The sequence below is a fragment of the Balearica regulorum genome, chromosome Z (genome assembly GCF_011004875.1).
Source record: "Balearica regulorum gibbericeps isolate bBalReg1 chromosome Z, bBalReg1.pri, whole genome shotgun sequence".
Taxonomy (NCBI): domain Eukaryota; kingdom Metazoa; phylum Chordata; class Aves; order Gruiformes; family Gruidae; genus Balearica; species Balearica regulorum.
Window position 1 is genome coordinate 78,088,029 of NC_046220.1, and position 24,025 is coordinate 78,112,053.

The 24,025-nt window shown below is 40.0% G+C and overlaps 1 protein-coding gene across 1 annotated transcript in view; it reads left to right on the forward strand.

Moving 5' to 3' along the window:
- Positions 1–23,725, forward strand: part of KIAA1328 (KIAA1328 ortholog) — a 179,967-nt gene extending 156,242 nt beyond the window's left edge. The window contains 1 exon segment of the mRNA XM_075741197.1: positions 20,322–23,725. Coding sequence (XP_075597312.1) covers positions 20,322–20,535 — 214 coding nt within the window. The 3' untranslated portion in view covers positions 20,536–23,725.
- Positions 23,726–24,025: the final 300 nt, after the last annotated feature.

A 24,025-nucleotide genomic window follows, 5' to 3' on the forward strand; every position in this document is an offset into this window, starting at 1 on the left:
GGATGTGATTCCTGTTTGCACTTACAATCACAGTAATGAAAACTTAGTCTTAAAACACTTCTTTAAAAAAATATTTTCAGATTCCTTCTGTGTTGTGCTTGCCACTTTGTCAAGAAAACCTGATTTGACTATCTTTTCTTCCTCCACTGATACTGTGAGTGCTCTGCGTCATAACCTTTAAACATTTTCTTGGAATTAGTGTGGTGACTATTTCTACAGAGCTTGGCAAATGTCCTGGTTCTGGACAGTTCTTAAGACCAGTCTTGGTTCCCCTCTTCACCGTTCTCTAAGGAACTGTTCTGCATGTTTCGCTTCCTAGCTCTGTAGTCACTTCTCTTCTCCTTCTGCTTCTGAGGAGTATCCTCTTGGTTTGTTGGGTTGGTTTTATTCAGAGATGGGAGGAACTGGGTAATAATACACAGAATAATCACATCTTATTTTAAGAAGCAGTTCTCCCAAAAGATGGCTCTGTCATACTTCCACCAAGTTGCTTATATGTTAATGTATTCCCCTCGTTCTCTCTCCTTCACCTGCCTGGACTGTTCAGGCTGTAAACTCTTCAGGGCAGGATCCTGGCACAGTGCATCTCCGTGCTTGATTAGGCCGTGTAATAGCAATGATTAACTCTGATGCTAGTATAGTTAGGGTGGAATTCATCTTGCTTATCTTGAGACAACTAAGCTACTTACCCTCAGCTCCTTTTATGGTTGATGACTTATTTTAGGATCTGCTAAATCACCTTTTGGTGAGACTTGTCTTCCTGAGGATTGTAAAATAAGCTTAGAATAAAGTGCACTGACACCTTATCTCTCTTCTAGATGAATGTGTGGAACTAAAAATAAGTTGTTTGTCATTCATATTTTGATTATGGATTGGAGGCAAATGCAGGATTAACCTGTGTGCTTTCATAGTCTGTACTTTGATTATTAACACAGTTTTAACGCTTGCATTATAAATCAGAGGCCTTAGGTACCGAATGCTCTGGGAGAGAGACTGTATGTGTACGTGTATGATTGTGAACAACATCTTCCTCAGTGGAATGTGAGCTTGTGGGGTGGTAACATGCTTAATAAAAATTGTGGTGGAAAACTGGAAAGAATCCTTTTAAAAAGTGACATAAAGTGGTGATCCTGCAACTCAAACATAGGTGACCAGGATACTGCCATGTTTCTGAGGTCTGAGCAGGGCCTTGCACCAGTTGTTTCCCACCTCTGCTAGTCAAACATAGCATGCATGAGGAGATGGTCCCAGCAGACAGACACAGCTCTGTCTTCTTAATTATTTCCAGCTGATGAGTTGCCTACTTACGAAAGACATTCTTGCCTCTGTGTCACTCAAGGACATTACCAGTGCTTTATACTATTTGATTTGCCCCATTTCCAGTTTTTAATGTACTTTTTTTTCCCCTTCATGATATTCTAATTCTCTGCCTCACTAAAGACCTCCAGCCTTTGTTTTACTACCATGAATAGCATAGTATCAGCAGCAAATGTCGTCTCATTATTTGTCCTTTCTCTAGGCCACTTATGAATGCATTAAAGAGTTCAGGCCCTAACAGATTTCTGTGAGGCTCCACTGGTGACCTCCCTGGCCACTTTACAGCAAACCAATTTTAATGTTTTCTCTTTATTTCCTGCCTTTTAACCAGTTATCTATCCATTAATGGATTTTCCTCTGAGTTTATGGCAACGTTTAAGTCTTTGGTGATAGATTTGTTGGAGAGCTTTTGGAACTCCAGATAGACTATAGAAACTGTATTTTCCTTTTTTGAATGCATAATAGTTCTACAAATCTAGTAGAGATCCCCAGTGAATTAAGATTTAGTATAAAGTCTCTGTCAATATGTCAAGTTTATCGATCCTTTATTATAATTTCTATTAATGTGCTTGTTCTAAACATCAGACCTCTTCATTTGTAGATTTCTGCATCATTCCAGACTACTTTAAAAAAATCCTACATTTGCCCCAGAACTGAGGCAATTAGTTACATGCTCAGCTATTACATACCTGAGCTCCTTCAGAAGTTTCAGCATGTACTAGCTGATGCAAGTAATTTATTAATATTCATTCATGTTGATTTGTTCTGTTACGTATTTATACGATACTTCAACTTGAGACAGGTCTTCCACTGTGTCCTCTGTGGCTTCCAAAACTTCCCAAGTTCCTGCGTGGTGAATATGTGTCCTCACATACTCAGTGAGCTTTTCTGCTATGGCCTTGTCATTCTTACCTTCTCCTTTATAATTTAATCTCCTCTTGGCTTTAACAGATCCTCAGACTTCCTATTTTTATATATTCAAAGTGGGATTTGTTATTAGACCTGACGCTTTTAGCAGGATAACTCTTAGTCTTTGACTGGAATTTATTGTGGGGTTTGGTTTTGTGGGTTTGTTTTGTGGTTTTGTTGGTTGGGGGGGGGTGTGATGTGTTTTTGTTTTTTTTTTTTTTTTTTTTTAATCTGTCAGTTTGGCTTTTTTGCTATTTTCTTTATTTGGACCTGACTGGACATAACTGTCTCCTTTACTGTACTACTTAACTGGTATGACTCCATTTCATCCTTCTGAAGTTTTTCGCCATAGGTTGTGTGTCCTTTTTTGGAGCCCTAGTATGACTGTTAGACAGCTGCGTGCCAATTGCAGATGTTTTACCTTTTTGACTGCCCCTTTTAATTTCTTTTTAACAAACTTTATCATTTTTATGTTGTTTCCACTTCTGAAGTGAAAGACTGCTATAGGAATTTTTTACTCCGTAGAGATGTTGAATTGAAGTATGTAACATGTGTTGTTACTCTTTGGTCATCACATTTGAATAGTCCATTGCACTGCTCAGATATGGGAGAGATTTTGTGGAACAAGCAGCCTAACAGACTAGGACTCTTTAGACTGGAAAAGAGGTAGCTATGTTTGTATACCTTAAAAGTTCATAAAATCAAGAGAGATGCAGAAAATGAATAAGGAACAATTCTTTATTATCTGGTCTACTGGAGAAACTTGTGGCTGTCAGATTGTGAGATGGCACATTCAGGGCGTGTAACATTTAGGCGAAGAGCCAGATAGTCCAGGTAGCCTGTATCCTGAATTCTTGTTGTTACTGTGTTCTTAACTCCACATGCTCCAGGATTGTGTCATTGTGGTTTTCTCTAACAAACACAGCTTTTTAGCTAAAGTCATCTTTAATATATGGATTGTAATAATGATCTTTAAATAACTACATGTTCATCTCTTAATGTCCTGGTTAAGACATTTCTGATGTGGAAAACCCCAGTGTCTGGACTTAAGTCTCAGTCTCATAGTATTACATATCTGGAATTTGTTCACTGACACAAGTGGAATTACAGTGAGACATAATAACAGACTTGGTCCCTGATTTTTCCTGGGTAGGCTAATGAAATAACCAAGGTAACTTCCACATTTGAGTAGGGAAAGTCATGGCAGTGTTTCAAGTGTTTCAACTGTTAACTACATTTTTGTTTTGTAGGCTTTCCAGCATTACTTTTGGGAACCCTGAATTATGTAACTTACCTTTTAGTTTTCTGACACAGATTTGAAGGAAACAAAGAGTTGATGGGGTAGTCCCTGGTTACAGATCTTTGTCCAAGCTGAGTGCACCGATTTTTACTGTATGTAACTTTTTACTGTAGGTGACTTTTTTCTCTTCCTAGATCACATTTCCCTTTCAAAAAATATATTCTATTGAATTTTGTTAAGTTTAGCTTTGTGATGGGCTGTGACTAGAACACTAAAGTTATCTCCTCAACATTTAGATAATCTTAAAGGAAAACATTATCTTGGGTTTTCTTGGGGTTTTTTTACCATTTATTTCATTGTAGATATTGATTATATTTAGCATTTAAATTTCTCAGTGCAAGGTTCACCAAAAGGGTTGTCAATCACTGGAACAGGCTGCCCAGGGAAGTGATTGAGTCACCATCCCTGGAGGTATTTAAAAGACGTGTAGATGTGGTGCTTAGGGACGTGGTTTAGTGGTGGACTTGGCAGTGCTAGGTTAATGGTTGGACTTGATGATCTTAAAGGTCTTTCCAACCTAAATGATTCTGTGATTCTATGATTCTAAGTTGGGTTGATATATGATAATTTGATCCATTTTGTGTTGTTTATGAGGTGGTACTTCATTTATGGTCCTTGGGGACGGGGGAGTTATTTCCTTCAGTCTGAATATGTTGGGAGGGAAATAATTTGAAAACATGATGGAAAATTAAGCCTTTTACTGAAAATAATACTGTATCTTTGTTTTCTGCCCTGTAGAAAGTAAGCTCTGTCTGTTTTAATAGTGGTGCTTTAAGTGTTATATTTTTCCTGTAGTTCTTCCTACCCATAAGTTTTAAAGGATTTTGTTTTGATACATACAGCTGGAAAACATAGTGAAAAAAATTGCTTTTAAACTTCTTTTTTCTGTAAAAAACCCCAAAGACATTCCAGAGTACTAATATATAATTTATGTATTTAAAATCTTTTAAAGGGGATTCTCAAAGCCTCTAATGCCATTGTACTTTTAACTTTCATTTTTGCTTCATCTGCATTGAATCATCTTTTACTACTTAAAACAGAAATTGGGTTTATTGAAACATTTCAGTTCTGATTATTTTTTAATAAAGATGAAGAAGTCTAACCTAATGAAATCACTGGAATGAAATGAGAAAAATTTTTAAAAATTAATAAGCTGAAGACTTGAAGATTTTATTAAGTCACATTTGGCTGTATGTTTCTCTGTGTGTACTGTCTTGGATCAGTAGGGTGAGAAACATGCCTTGTAAGGAACGACCTTTGCACTGTTAGACTGACTTTTTCTGTTACATTTCCAGAAGGGTTACTGGAAATGCATTACCAATAGTTGTGTGCATAACTTCTGTGCTTGTGATCACGAAATTATGGTTTGAGATGAGCAGTAGTACTGAATTCAGATATTTTTCCCCCCACAGTTCAGACCGTCTGTCAGTCTATCCGGTATCTGTGAAACATCATAATGTACAAGCAGCTTTATGATTTATGAGTTTGCAGGCTTTTTCATACTCTTAGAAATAAAACGCTTCCTTCTCCATGCAGATTATCTGATAATTCAGTGTTGCACTGTGTAGGTATATTGGTAGTATAAAGGGTGCAATTTGTAATTTGCTTTGCAAGTCTCGAGTCTGATGTAGCAGGTTCTTGTAATTGTGTCTGTGTCTCTTTGCGTGGATCTGCCGGGAATTTTTCAAGCTCCACTTTTGTTCTGATGACCTTGTCCTTGCTGAGGAGCCCATGTTGTTCCAGGACTGCCTTGCCTTTTTACTGTAACAGGTGAAGCAATTCCTAGAAGGACTTTAACAGTGCTCCAGCTGCTGTTCATCTCAGCTTCTGCTTGACTCTGTTAATTGCTCTGTGCATCCCTGTTCATATCCATATGCTTGGAATTTGGAACCTGCATATCCATCTCGTTTGTAGGCAACAAACCGACCTAGTAAGAGATATGTCCTCTCCCTCCCTCTTCCTTGCCAAGTTCAAATCTCTCTCAATCTTCTTTTTCCTATCTCCTAATGGCGTCTCAGCTCCTAGATTTCTAGGCATGAAAGGAAAGTGTGCTTTCTTAACTCAGCCTGCAGTGACAGCTAGATGCTACTGTGATGAGCATCTTAAGGAACGTCCAGATCACTAGAATGTATAGGCCTATTGTAATTACCCGTACAATTTTCTTGCTTTCTCTCCTTCTGTTTTGAAGGAGTGAACTTTTTAGCAGCAGATCATTTCTACCAGTGCACAAACCGTAACATCACATGACATTGACTTTAGTCAAACCAGAAGATTTTTGTGCCAAGGTTGTAACATAGTATCATTACTTCATTGTATCTGTGTGAAAATTTTAATTTCACGCCCTGCGGACTTCACTGTCTCTGTGCACTCTGCTGGTGTTGTTGCATAGAAGGGTAAGTCCCTGGGTCACATTCATTTTGTAGTGTGTGGTGGTTTGTTGGTTTGTTGTTTTTTTGAGTAAGAGTTCTGTTTCTTTTGAGAGGTTTTGCTGTAAAGTTAACCAGGAATTTCTGCCAGAAAAATATTTGCAAGCTTGAAGTGAAGATACTAAAAATATTTATACTGTTTCTTACGGTGTGGCTATGACCATCTTATTCAAAAGGAAAAAATGTGTATGGGGTTGGATGCTTCATGATACTTGTACGTGACTAGATGCGAGTGATTTGGTAAAGTATGTGGGGAAGGGAGAGAACCCTTGTTTAAATATGTTGTCAGGTTTCCCATACATCAAATCTGGTTTTAGTGAGTTGAAAACCTTTCTGGGCAGAAGCCCTTGGTTAACATTTGGGTTGCTTTATGGGGCTTCCTGCTTTGCAGGCATTGGCATTTTAATCTTCCCTGGTTGCACCAGGCCTGTGCTGTATGGGTAAGTCAGTGTCCGGTCCTTGCTAGTCAGTCCTTGCCCTTTTGTCCATGAGGTTGAATGTGTTTATGAAGAGAAATACTCCACTACAAAGTCACAGAATAGCTGAGGTTGGAAGGCACCTCTGGAGATCATGGAGATCTACTCCAAGCTCCTGCTTAGTGCAGGGTCAGCTAGAGCAGGCTACTCAGGACTGTGTCTGTCAGGTTTTGAGTATCTCCAAGGATGGAGACTCCACAACAAATGTTGCGAGATTCTTGTGGGCCCATTTCTGTTGCCTGTTGAGGTCTCTCTTTGTACATCTTCTGCCCCCTCAACCTAGAATATATTCAGAAGTATGTGGGAATGAGAGACTTAGCATCAGTCTCTTGAGCCATTAAATGCCCTGCCTTATTTTGTAGCTTATCAGTGACCTTATGTAGTTTCTGACAGAAATGTGGACTATCCGCAGGTGTATGGTTATCGAAAAGTAATCCTGCAGAGCCTGAGATCATCTTTGCTAGTTACTGCTGGGAATGAACAAACTAAAATTTCACTTCCCTGCCCATCTGTTCAGCAACTGAAAGTAGGTAATTTATCTCAGTGGGACACCTACCACCTGTGTAAAGTTTTTGAAAGAGGTTGTTAGCATGTGACGACTACAGCCAAGAGACACCAGGCCTGAGTGCCTTGTATTCTGTGCTTTACTGCTGGTTTTTTTCTGTAGGGTGCCTTCTAACTTGCTACTTGCACAGTGTCAAACTTATTCAGTGCCTGTGTCCCTATGAAGCTTACAGCGACTCTGTCTGCTTTGCCACACGGCATGTTCTTGAGCCGACTGCATGCAACTCCTCACCAGCAGTCGCCCCTCTTTGACATGCTAAGCCAGGCACCACCAACACGCTGTATTTTTTACAGCTACTGTTTTATCTCAGTGGCTTCTCTTGAATTATGTATCCTCATCTTTGATGTATGAAATCTCAGCTGATTTAAAGATTACCCCAGAGAATTCAGCACACCTGGAAATGAATGGAGCGACAGATAGTCCCAACTCTTCCATACTGAGTGTCGAGTAGGAAGTTTTACAGCAGTTGCGTACTGGAATACAATTTTTATGGCAGTGTTGTTTCTTCACGTATGGTTTGCGCCCAAGTAGTCAATTCGCTGGGATGCCAAGTATTTGAGCTCAGTTGCAATGTTAGTTCTCGGGCAAATTGGAGTGAATGAGTTCAAATAAAGAGCTGGTGAATAGGGAGATTGCGAGCTATTCTGTTAGGGCTATGCACCAAGAGTTTCACTAGATAAGTTACCCAAAATTGCGTGTGCCTCTCACTGGTGGGCGAGTAGAACAGAGCAAGTGAATGCAAATCTGGCTGAAAAGCATTTGCTATCTGGTGTAAGGCTTCTGAGTATGTTGTGAAGGAAAAAGAAGAAACTGAGCATAAACTGCATATATAATGTCAGCAAGATACAGAATCAGAAGGCAAATAAAACTCAAGTGCTCTAGCCTATGCAGCATATTTAAGTTTCTTCAGTGGATGTTGTGGTCACTCTGCTCCCTGCAGAAAGTAGACTCTAGATGAACTGCAAGGTCCTATTCACCTCTCTTATGCTAGCATAGCTGACAAAAGATTATGCCAGTTACTATGCCATCAGCATTAACAAAGTGATACCAATTAAAAGCTGAGCGCAACAAGCAGAGCTCATGTTTTTGGTGCACCCTGGACTTTTTGCAAAGGAAAGTATGTCCATTCTCTGTATTTTAACTATTACTTTACTTAAAATTTAAATTCCTCTGGATTTCTAGGTAGTTTCAACCCCAATAGCTTCCACCACACCATCCTTAAAATGTCCTTTTCTCTCCTGACTCTCCTACTATGCACCCAGCTCATGAACACAGAACAGCAAGGCATTGTATTTTTCAAATAAGTGTTCTTCTTAAAATCAAGCCTCTGACTGAACACTTTCTTCTCTGGGTTAATTGTGCCTTTTCTCTTTTCCTCCCTGTTCCCTGCCAAGGGACTGCTAGCACAAGCACAGGGGCTATCATCATGGCCTTGCTGTTCCAGGGATCAGGAGCTGGGAGATGTTTGCATTTACCTCTGGAGTGTAATTCTGACTGATGGGTTCTTATCAGGTTTCCCAAGTCCATCCATCCAATTGTCTATTTCTATTTGGAAGACCAAGCAACCATAAAGTTGAAAACTGTGTTGTATTTTTGGAATCTGAAATTTCAGACAATGCATTTATGAATTATTTATGGGGAATGTGTTTTCAGTAATGTGCGGCATAAAGTGGAATGAATGTGTATCCATACTTGCCCTGAACTCTCCAAAGTGCATGCTAATAAACAGAATGATAACCTACCATCACTTTTGCCCTGTAAGATTTACAGTGCAAGCACTTTTTTATGTGGTTTAATTCCAGTCAGTTTGTCAACTTAAAGCTCTAGTGTTTTGTTTTAAAGTACAACTTGGTGAGTGATTTTCTATTACTTAAAGAAATCTAACTGCTTTTTCCCCCCTGTTTAAACCGGAGGTAGTGTCTGTAAATTTTTCTAGTCATGCTGGCATAGAGCCACATTAAATTATGCTTTAATTCACAATTAGAAGGAAGTGGCAACTGTGCAGAGCAGCAAACCTTTCATTTAAAATGGCCGTTATACCAGATCATGATTCTACAGAATGATTAAGATATTGAAGAATAATTAAGATATCTTTAGGTTTTTGGCCATTTAGAAGTGCTGGGCTTATTTAATTTTTTTAAACCTGCCTGAAACAGCTTTTTCCGTAATGACAGAAATACAGGACTCTATATTATCACAACTTGGTGTTTACTGGTATCTGAATTGTCTAATGTTAACTTGTTTTCACTGATACAGCTGAAAGGGCAGAGATAATTAAGAAACAGAAGAATTTGAGTGCTGGATTTTGCCATTAGTCACTCCATGCCAAAGCAGAAGAAATTAAACTGCTGACGAGCAGGAGACGAAGGATCACACAGATCCACAGGAAGGGTTGGTGTTCAGGTACAGCAGTTGACTGCAGGATTACTTTTCATTAACCATACACCTGCAGATACTCAGGATAGAAAAAAAGGAAAAGAAAAAGGTAAAATAAATAATTTTCAAGTATTTACTGAGGCATCTCATTTCCAGGGTGTAAAATAGAGTTTGCAATACCTATTCACCTTGTCACAACAAATTGCAGCAGATAGCGAAAACACCCAGCCCCACTAAGCCAGTGGCAGAACTTCCAGTGGCTTCCATAGGGTCACAATTCCACCCCAATATATACTTAAAACTACCGCAGTCTGATTTTGCTCCTCTGCTCAATGAGGTTTTAAATCTTGCACAGCTAGTAGCAGTTCTTGCCACAATGGTTAGAAAGTCAATGAAAGCTCACAGTTCAGTAACTAAATGACAAGTTAAGAAACTTTGGAATCATAAAACGGTTATAAGTGCTTGACCTAAAACTATGCAGATCTCCCAGTGACTATACAATTGAAGCAAAAAGTTGATTTATTATCTGGCAGCTTGGGAATTTGGACTGAGCTTGTGAAAAAAAAAAAAGATTTCTAATCCATGTAAATGGTGATGGACTTTGCAAGCCATATGTGGTGGGTTTTCTTCCCCTAAGCCATGCACCTTAAAATTGTTTTGTACTTATTTAGTACCCACAAAGTTCTAGGCAGTGTACAAGGTGCAAGGTACTCCCAACTTTTCCAAAAGCACACTAGGAAAAAGAGATGAAACATGGAAAAGAAATCAAAAGTAAGGGGCAACACTGAGACAAGCAGAAAGGAGCTGCAGAAGTGCACTGTGACTTACATATGCAACCTTTTGTCAGAGGCTGTAGTACATTATAAAAGAAAAAGCACAATTTTAAAGATGATTCATTGAATTAGAGTTTGCTTTGACGGGAAAGATGCTTGGGGACAAACTCGTAAGAGCAAAAAATTGAGAAGAAAGGCTGTTGAGGCTGTTAAGGTAGGAGAAGTAGGGGGATGAGGTACAGCAGAAAAGATGATGACAGCTTAATTTTGGCCCAGAACAATAAAGGGTGAAGATCTTGCTGAAGATATGCTGTGATGACAGAGTGCTTAAAGGGAATAAAAGCTAAGCATGCTCTGAAGTGCAAAGTTATTATGTAATATCACAGCAGAATCAGGGCCCCAGGTGCTATACATATACTGGGGTTCATTTCTGATCTGAAGAGCTTTCAGACTTGATGAGACAGAAGGAGGTGTATGGGAGAGGAGAGAAGGACAATACAAACAGAGTGATTGCAGAGGTGGCTGTTAAATTCCTAAATTCCATGGTAGTTCCGTGGTTCTGTAATTTCTTTCTTTTATACTAAAACTTCATTCTAAATTATTCTTCTGTCACTTGCAGATCTGATTTAAAAGGTTTCTTTACTTCCCTGCACTCTTGTCTTTGTTCACCCTCCCCCTTACAGAATTATTACAACTTCAGTTATGCCAGTTCAGCTGCCTGCAGCTGTACCTTAAAAGAAATGATCTGTTGGGGGGGTTGCTGTTTTTTAGTTACTAAAAGCACACAGAGATAAAAACAATGAAGAAGACCTTTCAGTTGTATTTGACAGGTTGGTAACATGGCAGCAGGGTCTGAGTGAAAGTCCGTTGAAGAAATAACAGAAAAGGCTGAGTTACAAAGAGGTAGGGTATCTGAGGACTGGGATCATTGAGAAGGGAGTGCGGGAAGGTGAGGGAAGCAGGTGTTGGTCTCTGACTACCCGGTAAGTGAAAATGGTTTGTGTGTGTAGCAAGGAGGAATGAGAGCAGCAGTAACTCTTATTTCAGTAATGACAGCTGGTTGGATGCTATCATAGGCGAAGCCAGGGTGAAAACTGAGGAAGAAAAATTTACCAGCCCTGCCTTAAGGCACAAGTTTTTTGAGATGCTGTTGCTGGATCTGGTGTCCTTTAGTGCACTGGCTCTGCTTGGTATGCAAAAGGCCAGGGGCAAGCCAGCAGTGCTCAGCCCCTTTCAAGACCAAGTCCTTTAGCTCTTTACTACTCTTTATCACACTGGGGAGGGATGGTTGTCCCGTAACACTGCCAAGCACGGCTCATTTCAGTTAGCAAAGGTGTGGTGTTGTTACTCAATTCTGCAGCTATGCTCCAAACTCTCCTGTGCAAAGGGTGTAATCTCTGATTCCATTTTCATCAGGATTTAGTGATAATTGTTAGTAACCTTACAAAATGAGGCATTGAGTTCATTGGTGGTGTAGGTCTTGCAGCATGCAGGGATGTGTTGCAGTGTGGTGTATCGATACATACACAAGAGAGTGACCTGCGGTGCAAGGAAGCAGCAGCAAAAAGGCCGTTGTCATCTGAGACTGCACAGGCAAGCATTGCTTGAGTGCTGGAGGGAGCTGATCTCCTCTCTGTTTCTGTGTAACCCCACCAGGGGAATGTGGTGCTCATTTCTGGGTGATCGCTTACTAGAAAGATACTGTCAAAGATCAGAGGAGAGTGGCAAAATCTGTTGCTATGCTAGCGGTATTGATTTATTAGAGAAGATTAAAATACATGTGGCTCAGATAAATGTTGACTGAGACCGGAGCAGAAGGGAGAAATGTAATATTGTTCAAATACTTAAGTGGTATTTGCACCAAAAAAGGAGACGGATTTCTCAGTAACGTGCCAGATCTTTAGCTATGACTAATAGTGTAAAGCTGGGAGGAAAAAAATCCTCTTTGTTTATCTCTAGCTGAGTATCAGAAATACGTTCTTGTTTGTGACACATACCCTTTCCTCCTACCAAACTCTGAAGCAAAAATTCATGGAACATTTGTGCCACTTTCCATGCTATTCTGATCTCCTTAATTGCATATTATATCTTTCCCCCTTGACTTTCACTTATCTATTTAGACTGTGTGCTCTTTTGTAGAGAGACTCGCTCTTACAAGTGGTTGTAGAGTGGGTCCCCCTGATCCTGATCAAGGCCCTTTAGGTTATGCCATAGCCGATAAATAAGTAATAATGGTAATGATAGTGTGAGATATATTTGGCTGTGGAATGGCTTCCCAAGGAGAATAGCAAGAGGCTGATTGTTAGCAAGAAATGTGAAGAAGCACACTGTAGGGAGCGGTTCTCTGTCAGCAGGGAGATGGCGGGATGATCTAATAAGTCTTTTCCTTCTCTAGGTTGTAATTCTGTGAATACTGCCTCGGAGGGTTCTCTAAAAGTCTCTGATACTGTAAGCTCTCTGTTATGTGGGTGTGGGTTTTACAGCACTCCGGGAGGCTCTTGCTGAGGACACTGTGTAAATATATTCTGTTTTACATTGTGTGATGTATTTTAAATAAAAGGATCAGATCTTTTTTTAATTGCTTTGAAATATTCTGCAGTCTGATCTTTAAGAATTAAGAAACTTTGAGATGCCTTTGGAAAATACAGACCCATTACAGGAAAGGAATACCTCCAAACCTGGAGTTGGTTTAAATACATACATAGCACTGTTGAATTTGCCTCCTCCTGTATTCCACAGTGAAGTGCCTGCTCTGATTCCCAACCTGCATGAAAGTAAAATAGGAATCTCAGGCTAACTGGCACAATCCGTTTGTCTCTGATTCTTGATTGAATCTTGTTCATTCTCTTGATGTTTCTGCCTCAAGAATTGCACTTCTCTGTGTTCTTTTTTCAGTTTTGCCATCTTGACAGTCAGTCCATGGGAATATCCCGACGGTGTTTTTTGGTCACTTAAGATGCAGTTGACTCATTAAAGGCAAGGTCCCCTATCCTGACTTGTGGCCTTTCAGGGAATGACTGCAAAGTCAGTTTCTCTTTCTCAGCTTTCGTTTCCTATCCAACCAGTTATGAACTCTGATGTTCATTGGCATGTTCATCTCAGGATTGCTGGGCCAAATAGCATGCTGTTAAAACCTAGCTTAGAGAAGAAAGAATCATATAGTGGTTTGGATTGGAATGGACATTAAAGACCATGGAGTTCCAACTCCCCTGCCATGGGCAGGGACACCCTCCACTAGACTGGGTTGCCCAAAGACCCATCCAGCCTGGCCGTGAAAACTTCCAGGGATCGGGCATCCAGAACTTCCCTGGGCAACCTGTTCCAGTGCCTCACCACTCTCATAGTGAAGAATTTCTTCCTAATAACTACATCTACCCTCTTTTAGTTTAAACCCATTACCCCTTGTCCTGTCACTACACTCCCTGATAAACAGTCCCTCTCCAGCTTTCCTGTAGGCCCCTTCAGGTACTGGAAAGCCACAATTAGATCTCCCCGGAGTCTTCTCTTCTCCAGGCTGAACAACCTCAACTCTCTCAGCCTGTCCTCATAGGAGAGGTGCTCCAGCCCTCTGATATCAGCTCAGACCTATGCATCCTGAACACAGAGATCTGGTGACACAAAGAGGATCCAGTGACATTGCCAAGGTTCCACACCAAAAATTGTTAAAGAAATCAAAGTTTCTGCAGGATTGGAGGAAAAGTCCTTTTATGGATTTACTGCTGATTAAATGATAGCAGACAAAGGGACTTAATATTAATTTTTCATGATGCAGAAGAATCAGCATTGGGGTCCTCTGGAACCCACTGGGCTGGTTCTTCATCAGTGACCTGAAGCAAGAAGTGAACAGCAAAATTTTCTGGGTGACCTAATAAGTTTGTGGATGATACTAAGTTCTTTCAGGTAGTAAAATGCCATGTCAATAGCAGGAAACTCCAAAAAGGCATCAAAAATGAATGAGCACAAAGGTAATTTACCTAGGGAAGAGAAGTCAACACCATGCCTACATGGTACTGAACTCAGAGCAGGTTGTGACAATTTGTGAAGTCAAAAGCTTCCCAGAGCTTCACAAAAGCTTGTGGATACAGAAGCCTTTGAGTACCCACATTTTGATTCCTATTTGTACTTTTCATCTCTACCTCTCAAGAGAGACATAGTAGAAGTTAGAAAAAGGTGTACAGGACAATTAAATGATCAAGAGGATGAAGCAGCTGCCGTACAAGGAGAGACCAAAAAGCTATGACTTTGGATAGGAAAAGACTGAATGAAAAAATGAACAAAGTTTGCGAAGTTGTGTAGGTAGTGGATAAGTTGAGAGTGTAACTGTTGTTCACTCAGTCCCACCATGTGAGAGAGACTAACTGCAGTCAATCCTTAAAAAGCACCTGATGACTCTAGCGGGATATCAGATTAAAACAGATAAACAAAAGTATATGTCTTTCAATAGCAATGAACTCACTGAGCTTACTGTCACAGGACATTGTGGAAGCAGCAGGTTGAAAAAGGAATTAGGCAAATTTGTGGGCAACAGATTGGTACATTGGTATTGAAAGGACAAGCCAGGGACACACCTCTAGCATCCCTAACGCAACAATTTAGATGCAAGAATAAAGACGGCAGAAAGTGGCTAGGACTCTTTAATTTGGGTAGAGTTCTGCCCTTCTCCCATACAGCCTGGGTTAACTTGGGGATGGGTGATCAGTCATCACAGCCGGTTTTTCCAGATAACCTCAGGTTGTATCAATAGTGTAGTGTCTTCAGGTTGGGGGTAGTTCGACTGCTGAGGCCACTGCTTATCTGCATGTGTTTTTTCTTCTTCTTTTGTTTGCCCTGTTGGTCCCAGTCAAATAGGAATCTGATATTTGCTTTATAATAAGAAGATCAGTTTCCTTTTCTGTAAAATGGGTCTGTTCCCTAGCCCTTGAATGTGTTTTTAGCTGTATTTAACATTTGTAAAGCGCTTGGAGGCAGGCGGTGTTTTATGAATAGTGTTAGGCTTTGTACTTAGGCACAACACTATACGGTAATTCAAAGGCAATTCATGTAACATTAGTAAATCACTTTGAACTTTATGTTGAAAATATAAGCAGTAGTATAAAAATAAACCTTTTTATTTCCTCTGGTATATACAGTTAAATAAAGTAAGCCTACACAGCTACTAATCTCCAAATCTGTATTGCCAGTATGCTTTGTTGAAATGCCATCACCTTGCAGCAGAGACATTCTGTGTGTTTTGTACACATTTATGGTTGAAGAATAAATTTTCAGATACTGTAAATGAAAAGATATCTCTGAACATAGTGATCAAATAATATCTGACACTCCTTGTTTAAAGAAATATACATATATCTCACTGCCAGAGTATTTATGACTCTAATAAGTTTAGTTATTTTGCCTCATGGGGAAATTCCTGTTCCTCCAAATATCAAACTTATTTGGGATTGTGCTGTTTTTTTCAGGAAGGAACAAATGATATTATTAGTTAAATGGGACTGTGCAATATGAAAATACAATAGTGTAGTTTAAAAATTGAAGAGTGTGTAAGAAATATATTTTACCAGCAATGGGAAATAGACAAACATTAAAAATTCAATGACTTATCCCAAATGTCTAAATAAATAAATAAACAAACATCACTGTTCAGCCAATTGATGCAAAGATGCTCTGTGCTTACCTTCAAGAGCACTATTTTCTCCAATATCCTCCGTGGTAATGAGTTCTGTGCATCACTTTTGCATAATCTGACCATTTTTTAGGTACTGTACATTGTGGGACTGTCTGAACTCTGATTGCCCAGCAGGTTTGACAGAATTTAGACAGAATACCAAGTGGTTTCAGGTGATTTCTCAGCAACCATCCTGGGAATAAGTAGCCTTATGGTTCTCAGAGCAACAGCCACATTTGCGTGTTTGTCGTAAAAATGTGAGAGCCTTCCTTCCCACTCAATTTGGAAACACAGTGCAAAGTAAGATGCACCTGTAGATGTTCAGGGAGTTGTATTCCTGCTGCGCAGGCAGTGAAACAGAAATACCACGGAAGGAAGGATTGGGCTCTGTGCCAACCTGTGTTTATTTTTGTGCTGTTTTCCTCTTTAAAATGTGAATGTTTAATGAGCTGTTCTGAATGTAACGCTTTATGATGTTTCCTGTTACTGGAGTGATGGACTACAAAACTCTCTTACATTAAGAGTTTATAAACTCTACTAGATACTTATTTAATTAGGAGCCAATGCTGAAAGTTTCTAATAAAATTTCCAAAAGCACTTTAGTGAGCGAGGAGCCAAACTTCCAGCAACCTTTGTTAATTGTGCAGAGGAGATGAAGGGAATACTGCCACAGCACTGTGCAATGCCTGACCAGGATGGATTTAGCCACCCAGGTAATAGGTCTGCACTGACCCAGCTGTACTGGCTTGATCCCTGTGGTCCCCTCTTGGATAGTTTGGACATCTCCATGCTGCTTTCTGAGCCATATTTGGAAATTTTACCTTCTACATTAAAAGCAAAGGTCCAATTTCTTCATTGAAAGAAGAGCTTCAAAGCTTACCTTGGTCTGTTTTTTCTACTCCCATCTCTGTCCTCTTGCATGTGGCCCTGCCTTCCTCATGCTTTGTGCACTAATTCTTTGTGTTCCCTCTCCTGATGGAATTTTGTGAGACTTTATGATAAGATTACTTTCACCAAACTTTAGCTGTCTAAATAGTTAGACTTCTAATCCAAACTTGTGACTTAACAGATTTGCTTCTCCTGTGATGAAACATGCAGACTGTGAAGCTCATGAAAGTTAGATTAAAAAATATACATGGGGGAAGTGTCAAAAACAGGCTTAGAAAATAGATTGTTTTCCATTCTGTTTTGGAGGTGCTCATTGACTTTGCAACACACTGGCAAATGTACCAAAAAGGTGAAGACACACTGAATTATCACCATCCTTAAAGGGACAATTGCCCACCTCATTTTCCTTCCGTTGAGAGGGCAAAACCCATCAAAGAAAATGTGTGTAAACATCTAGCACTGATGGGACATTTGGTTGCTTGGTTGAACATCTATACAGGAGGAATTTCTGCATGTGGCTTAATGTACAATGCTGATACTTCTGCAGAACATTTGGGCATTTTTTCTCCTTGGGAAGCATGAACAATACGAGGGCACTCTTGGCTGTTAATTTGCATTAAAAGAGTGAAGTTATTATTAAGACAACACCTGATGGCTTCAGTGAAGTCAAAGCTGCAGGATCAGGCACCCAAGAGTCAGAACATTTCAAACAGGAAAACGGATCTAGCGAACCTGGCTCACGTCATCTTAATAATAGTAATAATAATGATGACGATGAAGCCTGGTTTTACTTATGCATTTATTCAGATCATGCAAGGAATACATATTCTGGTTTTACAGAAACTTGCATTTCAGGATTTGAGCATTCTGACTGTGTCTCTTTAAATATTTGGATACAAATAAATGGTGAGAAAATTGTCTTTGCGAGCTTCAAACCATTCTAGGTTTACTCTGTTGCCTCCAGCCAGATGCTGTCTGATGGTACCTAGACAAACCAGGGCAAACCATTATCATGGGATTAAACACTAAATACCTGCAAGGAGCATTCTTCTTATCAGATGGCGCTCTGTTAGCTGAGTTCATTCACTTTATTGCATATATAACTGTGGTGTCAAATAGACTGATTTACAACACCTGCTCTTTTACATAATCTTTGCTATTTGCTGTGCTTGTAATCTGTCAAATCATTTAGCCTTCCTGATAGCAGAAATGCTGTAAAACTTAGATAAACCGCAGAAGAAATGAACTCGAAGGTACTGCTGAAATCTAGGGCCTGCACGTTTGCTATAAATGCACTGGCTGGTTTGGTTTCCCCCTACCTAATCTGTGATTGAATGTGGCTGCTGGAGAAATTGAAATTTTATGATAGCACTACAGTCAGAGGAGATAAGCATTTGTATGCTAGACTAGATTAATCTAAAAAGAAGTTTTAGGTGTGGCTAATGAAACCAGTGTATGTGTTAACTGGGTTTCTCTGGGGTTCAAAGCATCTATGAATATCTATATAGAGTCTAGTCCAAAACTTTCTGTATGTGAAAAGTCTAATACAGCTATGTCCTAGTTCTCACTATCAGTGTGGCTTATTCCATCTTATGTTGGAGATATCTTTAAGGAGCTTCAGTTTTAAGAGGGTACTTTCTGAATGCTAATACAAACAACAGACGCCTCCAAAACGGTCTTACTTGGCTACCCAAAATCCCCATGTCCTTCTGAAATTTTTGGTTAGGGTAACTGTAAGACATCACATTTGAGTAGGGTTAGACACACAGCTTACAACTGAAACAAAACTAAAGCTGTATTTTTTGTTTTGAGTCACTCATTTTTGCCTACTAAGGGTGATTTAAACAGACAGATAATAAAAACCACGTAGACAAGCTTAAAATGTGAAAAAGAAATTTGCAAAATGAGGTTCTGATTGGGTGAAATGCAAGATAGTACATCATAAGGGTAAAACAGTCTATAGGTAGTCAAATAGAGGAGAGCGCCCTGTGAGGCAGTAATGTCAAGTCAGACTGTATTAGAAATGGTGGCGACCATCAGATTGGAAGAAACAATAAAAATTGAAGGAAATACAAGAGATGACTTTTCCAAGTAATCATAGCATAACTCCAGTGGTTGCCGTTAACATCAATATTAACCCATCAGTACCACAGTTAACTCCCTTGAGCTGAGGCAGTATTTCTGTGTCCCAGACATAACTATGAGTTACCTTGTCACGGTCAGTTTTCTGATGATGGTTGGGACATAACACTCACTGCTGGAACTAATGAAAGATATTTTGCATGGTGTTGCTAGTGTACAGAAGGAAGTCTGTTTAAGTGCTGCTGCTGCATGGTGTTGTTGGACAGCACAAGTGGTAGCCTGCCTCTGGGAGATATGTTGGCCACTAATCTTTCACATCAATAAACTGTTGTGAATATTTGTACTTGAGCATTTTTCATCCCATCTGATTTGAGGAACCTACTCCAGGTGTCTCAGTTGCTTAATCTTCCAAGGCTCCCACTGTCCTGAAAGGAAAAACAGAGGCTTTCCCACCAGGACTCAAAGCAGGAAACAGCTTGAGGTGTTTCCTTATGCTATGGATGAACTCTGCTTACAAGAGGGACCCTATGGAAACAAACCAGCTACACTGATACTTTAGGTTGGGTGCTGTGAATAATGTTCAGTGCATGTAAATCATTGAATGTGTGAGTTATTTCAGCATTGGGAACATCAGGCAGGTTGGTGCTAACAACAGGATGGAACAAAGAGGACTTTTGGGTAAAACTCTTGAGTGATATCTCTTAGACTGGTGAACAGCCTCCCTGGGGAAGCAGTAGAAATGATATTGTTTAAGACATTTAAAATTGGACAGGAGGAAATATATTGTAATGATCAATCCTGTGCTGGTGTTTAGATCAGGTCTTGTCTTGTGTGAATATTAATAGGAAGTCTCTGTCTGAAGTAACTGCCATTATTCAGTGTGTGTTACTAGCTAACATTGGCTTGCAAGCTTCCCCCACATCTGTACTCACACTTAAAGGACAGCCTGAGTAATGTTTAGCACCTTTGCCTTCTCTTTTGGTGCCTCAAGTGTTGATTTTGTATTGCCTTGCTTAGATTATATTCCTTCAGTGCTTCCACCAGACAGACTCCATATAGTGCATAGAGATTTACAGGAAGCATGTGTAGTTCATGGCAATAATAGTAAAGTCTCATCATGTTTTCAAATCCCTGGGAAACTAAATCAAGTGTAGAGGTCTATTCAAAAAAGTGCAGCATGTGTGTGAGTGACTTCACCTCTCTGGGTCTGGATTGTATCAGTTTGGTGTATTTGGCTGTTGTATCTCTGAGATCTGTCCTCAGTCTTTGGAGCGCAACTAAGACATTACACACCTCAAATGGAAAATTTGCTGAAACAGCTTAAAGTAATACGAGCACCGTACCCATGCTTTGCTCACCTCTTTTTCACTGCCTCTGTGTTGGTATTCCTCATAGAAACCCATACGGCAAAATTTGTTCTGTGCTGGTAACCCCCATTAGACAAATCGAGGTCTAATCTGAATTATGCAGGCGGCAAGACTTGATTCAATTCCTGCGTGATGTTGGGATGCTTAATGGAGCTCCATTTTCTTGGTGTGTTTCTGTAGGTATGAAGCCTGTCTTCTTGACCTGGTTGAAGCTATGAGTCCGATATCTCCCTCAGGACACCTCTGCAGAGAATCTTACGACAGGAACAAAACGCACACCCCTTGTCGCGTGAGCCACAGGCCGTCATCTTGGTACCAGACCCCTCGCAGCTCCAGAAGCAGAGCAGATGAGCTAGAGGAGAGCCGGCTCCTTGAGGAGATTTTCTTCATTTGACACACCTCATTGGTCTACAGCCCTTATGTAGAATTTTTAGGACCTTTATATTGCTGATTTGTTTGTGTTAAAATACCATTTATAAATTATTTGAGTGACAACTGCTTGTCTTCCATCTTCCAAACCGTAGCTAATTAGCATCCAGTTTCATTTTGGATTTAGTGTAATCATAGTGCAAGAACATTGTTGGGGTAGACCAATCAGAAACTGTTAACTTTTTTTCTTAATTCTTTCATGTGCCAAGTAATCAGTCTAAAATAGAATTTTTTTTAATCTACAACATTTTTTAATAGATTGAAGTGACAGTTTTGCCAGCCTCATATTGGAAGTATATTTCATTATTGATTTTTAGCTCTAAAGCAGTTTGCAAGAACTGCCTAACGTTCAAGAATGACCACGTTAAAAGTAGATTATTTTCTAATTAAACAAGTCTATTTAAAACCTGGCATATTATAAAGGTACAAGCACTTTAGTACTTTTTTCAGTTATTTTATGACCTGCTTTTTCCTGCAACATTCTGATGTTTAACACACTGGGTTTTTATGGGGTATATCGTAATCTCAGCTATACAGTGTCTAATAACATTAATAGACGATGTTGCAGGTTGATGTATTCGCAACCGTTTGAAATATATTCCTCTCTAAATCAGTGCTATTTGACAGAGTTTATGTGCTGGGTAACCTAACCCTGAAATAGCAGAACACAGTCATTGTAGTGGTCCAAAACCTATTTGATGTACTGTTCAAGATGAAATATGTAGTAGTGGTAGTATAAGAACAGTCTTAAGACATTTTCACTAACTTGCACTATTTTGATGCTGTATCCAGGCTCCATTGTAAATAAGACAAATCAGTAATTATTTCCACTAGCGGCTCGCAATGCACATTTCCCTGCCGACTTTAATTATTCATGCTGTATCTATTTCAGTTTATTTAAATGCACTTCCATCTACTGCATGTACTTGGTTATTTAAAGAAATGTGCCGAATTGGTAAAAATGACTGCAGATTACAGGATTAATGGTCATTTTCTCCACAATGCAGTGTTCATATTTTATGGTAACAGTAGCCACCGGCATGTGTTCCTAGAAATATGAGGCTAAAATACTCATTCTGCACAGTAAGATTGCAGCAAGGGAAAGGTAGAATTGAGCCAGAATGGGCAAGTTCTAGGCCATTTTCCCCCCAAACGCCATTTTGTGGGCCAGTACAGCTTTTCTGACAGTCTCTTTAGGCAACTCTGCTTATCTTAACGGCAGCGAGTTGCTGTACCAATCCTTGGGGTATCGCTGCTGCCTGCCTCCCGCACACTCACTCCTGTGCAATGTTTGGTGCTCCGCGAGGAGCTAGCATGGCTTGGCAATGAGGCCCGCGGCACGTCTCTGATGAGAGCATCAGTGCAGGATATCTGGCACGCACTCCTGGCAGCACCGTGCTCTTACAGCAATGAAACAAAAGGAGAATGAAGGGGAAGATGCACCTCGGGTTTCTCTGAGCTGTTTCATTCAGGCGCAGTCTTAATCACAAATTAGGTGATATCCTTTTCTTGCACCCCAGATGAATTTTAAAAGCTGCTTGGAGGAGCTTAAAGGAGGGCAGCAGCATTACTGGACCAGAAAATAACGACTGTGGTCTGTCCTGCTGTCAGGGGAGTATTGTAGTTCTTTCCATTATGTCTATCTGCTGTTGAATGTCCCTCTTGTTTTGCTCCCTGAGCCTGCCAAGGCACGGGTTTCTGCTTAAAGCCCCAGAGATGTATTTGGTGTCCTGACCCACGTATAGCCCGTGGGGAAATAGGTTTTCTCATTCTGCTGGCTGAGAAGTCAGCTTCTTTAAGAGGGCAGGAAAAGGGAAGAGAAAAATATACAAAGAGGAGCAGGAAAACCATGAAGATATGACCATCACATAGATCTTACGATTTTGGGTTGGGTTTTGGTGGTTTTTTTAGTTTTGTTGGGGTTTTTTTGTGGTAAGGTTTGGCATTTATAAAGAAACAGTTCTGTGATTTCAGTCACATTGCTTCTCTTCTCTTTTCCAGTTTGACTGAAACTTTAATTGCCTTTTCTAATAAGTGCTAACTGACCTTTTGAAACAGCAAAAAATACATGTGTATCTCTTGAAAGGTACCTTTGTATACCCAGTGGAGAACACTGCATGGGAGCATTCTGTTCTTTGGTGGTTTGTGGGTGCCAATATTTAACTGCTTTAGGATTCCTCATGATCTATTTTGTTCATTAACAATTCTAATTCTGATAGTGACTTCTGATTTGAATCTACATTTTGGTAGTAGCTCTTTTTAAAAAGATATCATCAGGGCTGTGGGCTCTACACTCAAGGTGCTGTCCATCAATCAGAGGTACACGGGAAGCATACCTTTACAAAGCCAAGAATTTTAGAATTAAGGTGGTTGAAATGTCTGATGAGTGAAGACTGTGAGATGTGGATGCAGAAACAAACCTATTAATTTGGTAGACCCTGTGAAAAATGATTTTTTATAATGGTGGCTCTTGCTGTAGTTATCAAGAGTACATTAGGAATAGTGTTTAGCAGTCACTGCAAGCAAAGATATTTTGCCACGAGGCACTACAAAGTTGAAGTTATTAAAACATTTATAGCCTTAGAAAAAAAATCAATGATTGTCAAATAGGAAAGGACAAAATCAGTAGTTGGGACTGGGAGGGGAATTGTTTTCCATCTGCTAAAACAGTAGAGGAAATGCAAAAATTAAACTAGCAAAAGCAATCACTTGACAGTGTCCTTTTAAGTTTCAGCTCCTATATTAGAAGTTGCCGCTGGGGAGTTAGTCCAGCCATAGATTGTTTGTCCAGACCATTCCCAGTTAATATGCTTCAGCTACACATCAGGCTGTGTCTTACATGAGGCTTTGTGGAGTAACATGGCTTCTGCTAAGGCTCCTAGCCATGCCTTCACTTTGTGTTCTTCCCGAGTGGCTTGTGTGTACATGCACACACCCCCCCCACACACAACCCCCCCCCCAGGGGTTTGTGTAGTCGTTGCTTCTGTGCACCTTGCACGCCGCGGACCTGTAGCGATCAGACTCTTTCCACTTCTAGCCTCTCCAGTCTTGCTGTTGAATCCTACCTTGAGCATATATTTATGTATGTAACTGAGGTCTTAATCTAATAAATTATCTGGGGGTTTCGTTTAATCTTCCAGATCTTTATTGACTTATCTCCTGGATTGTTTTGTCCAGCTCAGATGTCAATTCTGCCATTGACAACATGTTCCGCTTTCCACATCATCGTGTCATATATATTCTGAATCTCCAGTTTATGAAGATAGATGAGGAACTCCTTTTAAGCGTTCTTTTCTTCTCCAGGACATGGGTTTTGCTGTGAGAAGAAGCAGGACCTCTTTTGGAGCAAAAAGTGGAGGAGAGGTCTCAGAACAGAAAAAAGAAGAGAAGGGGAGAGCCAGCACCATGCTGTGGGACAAAAAGGTGGAATTAAAGAGTAAGGAAGAAAGGATGGA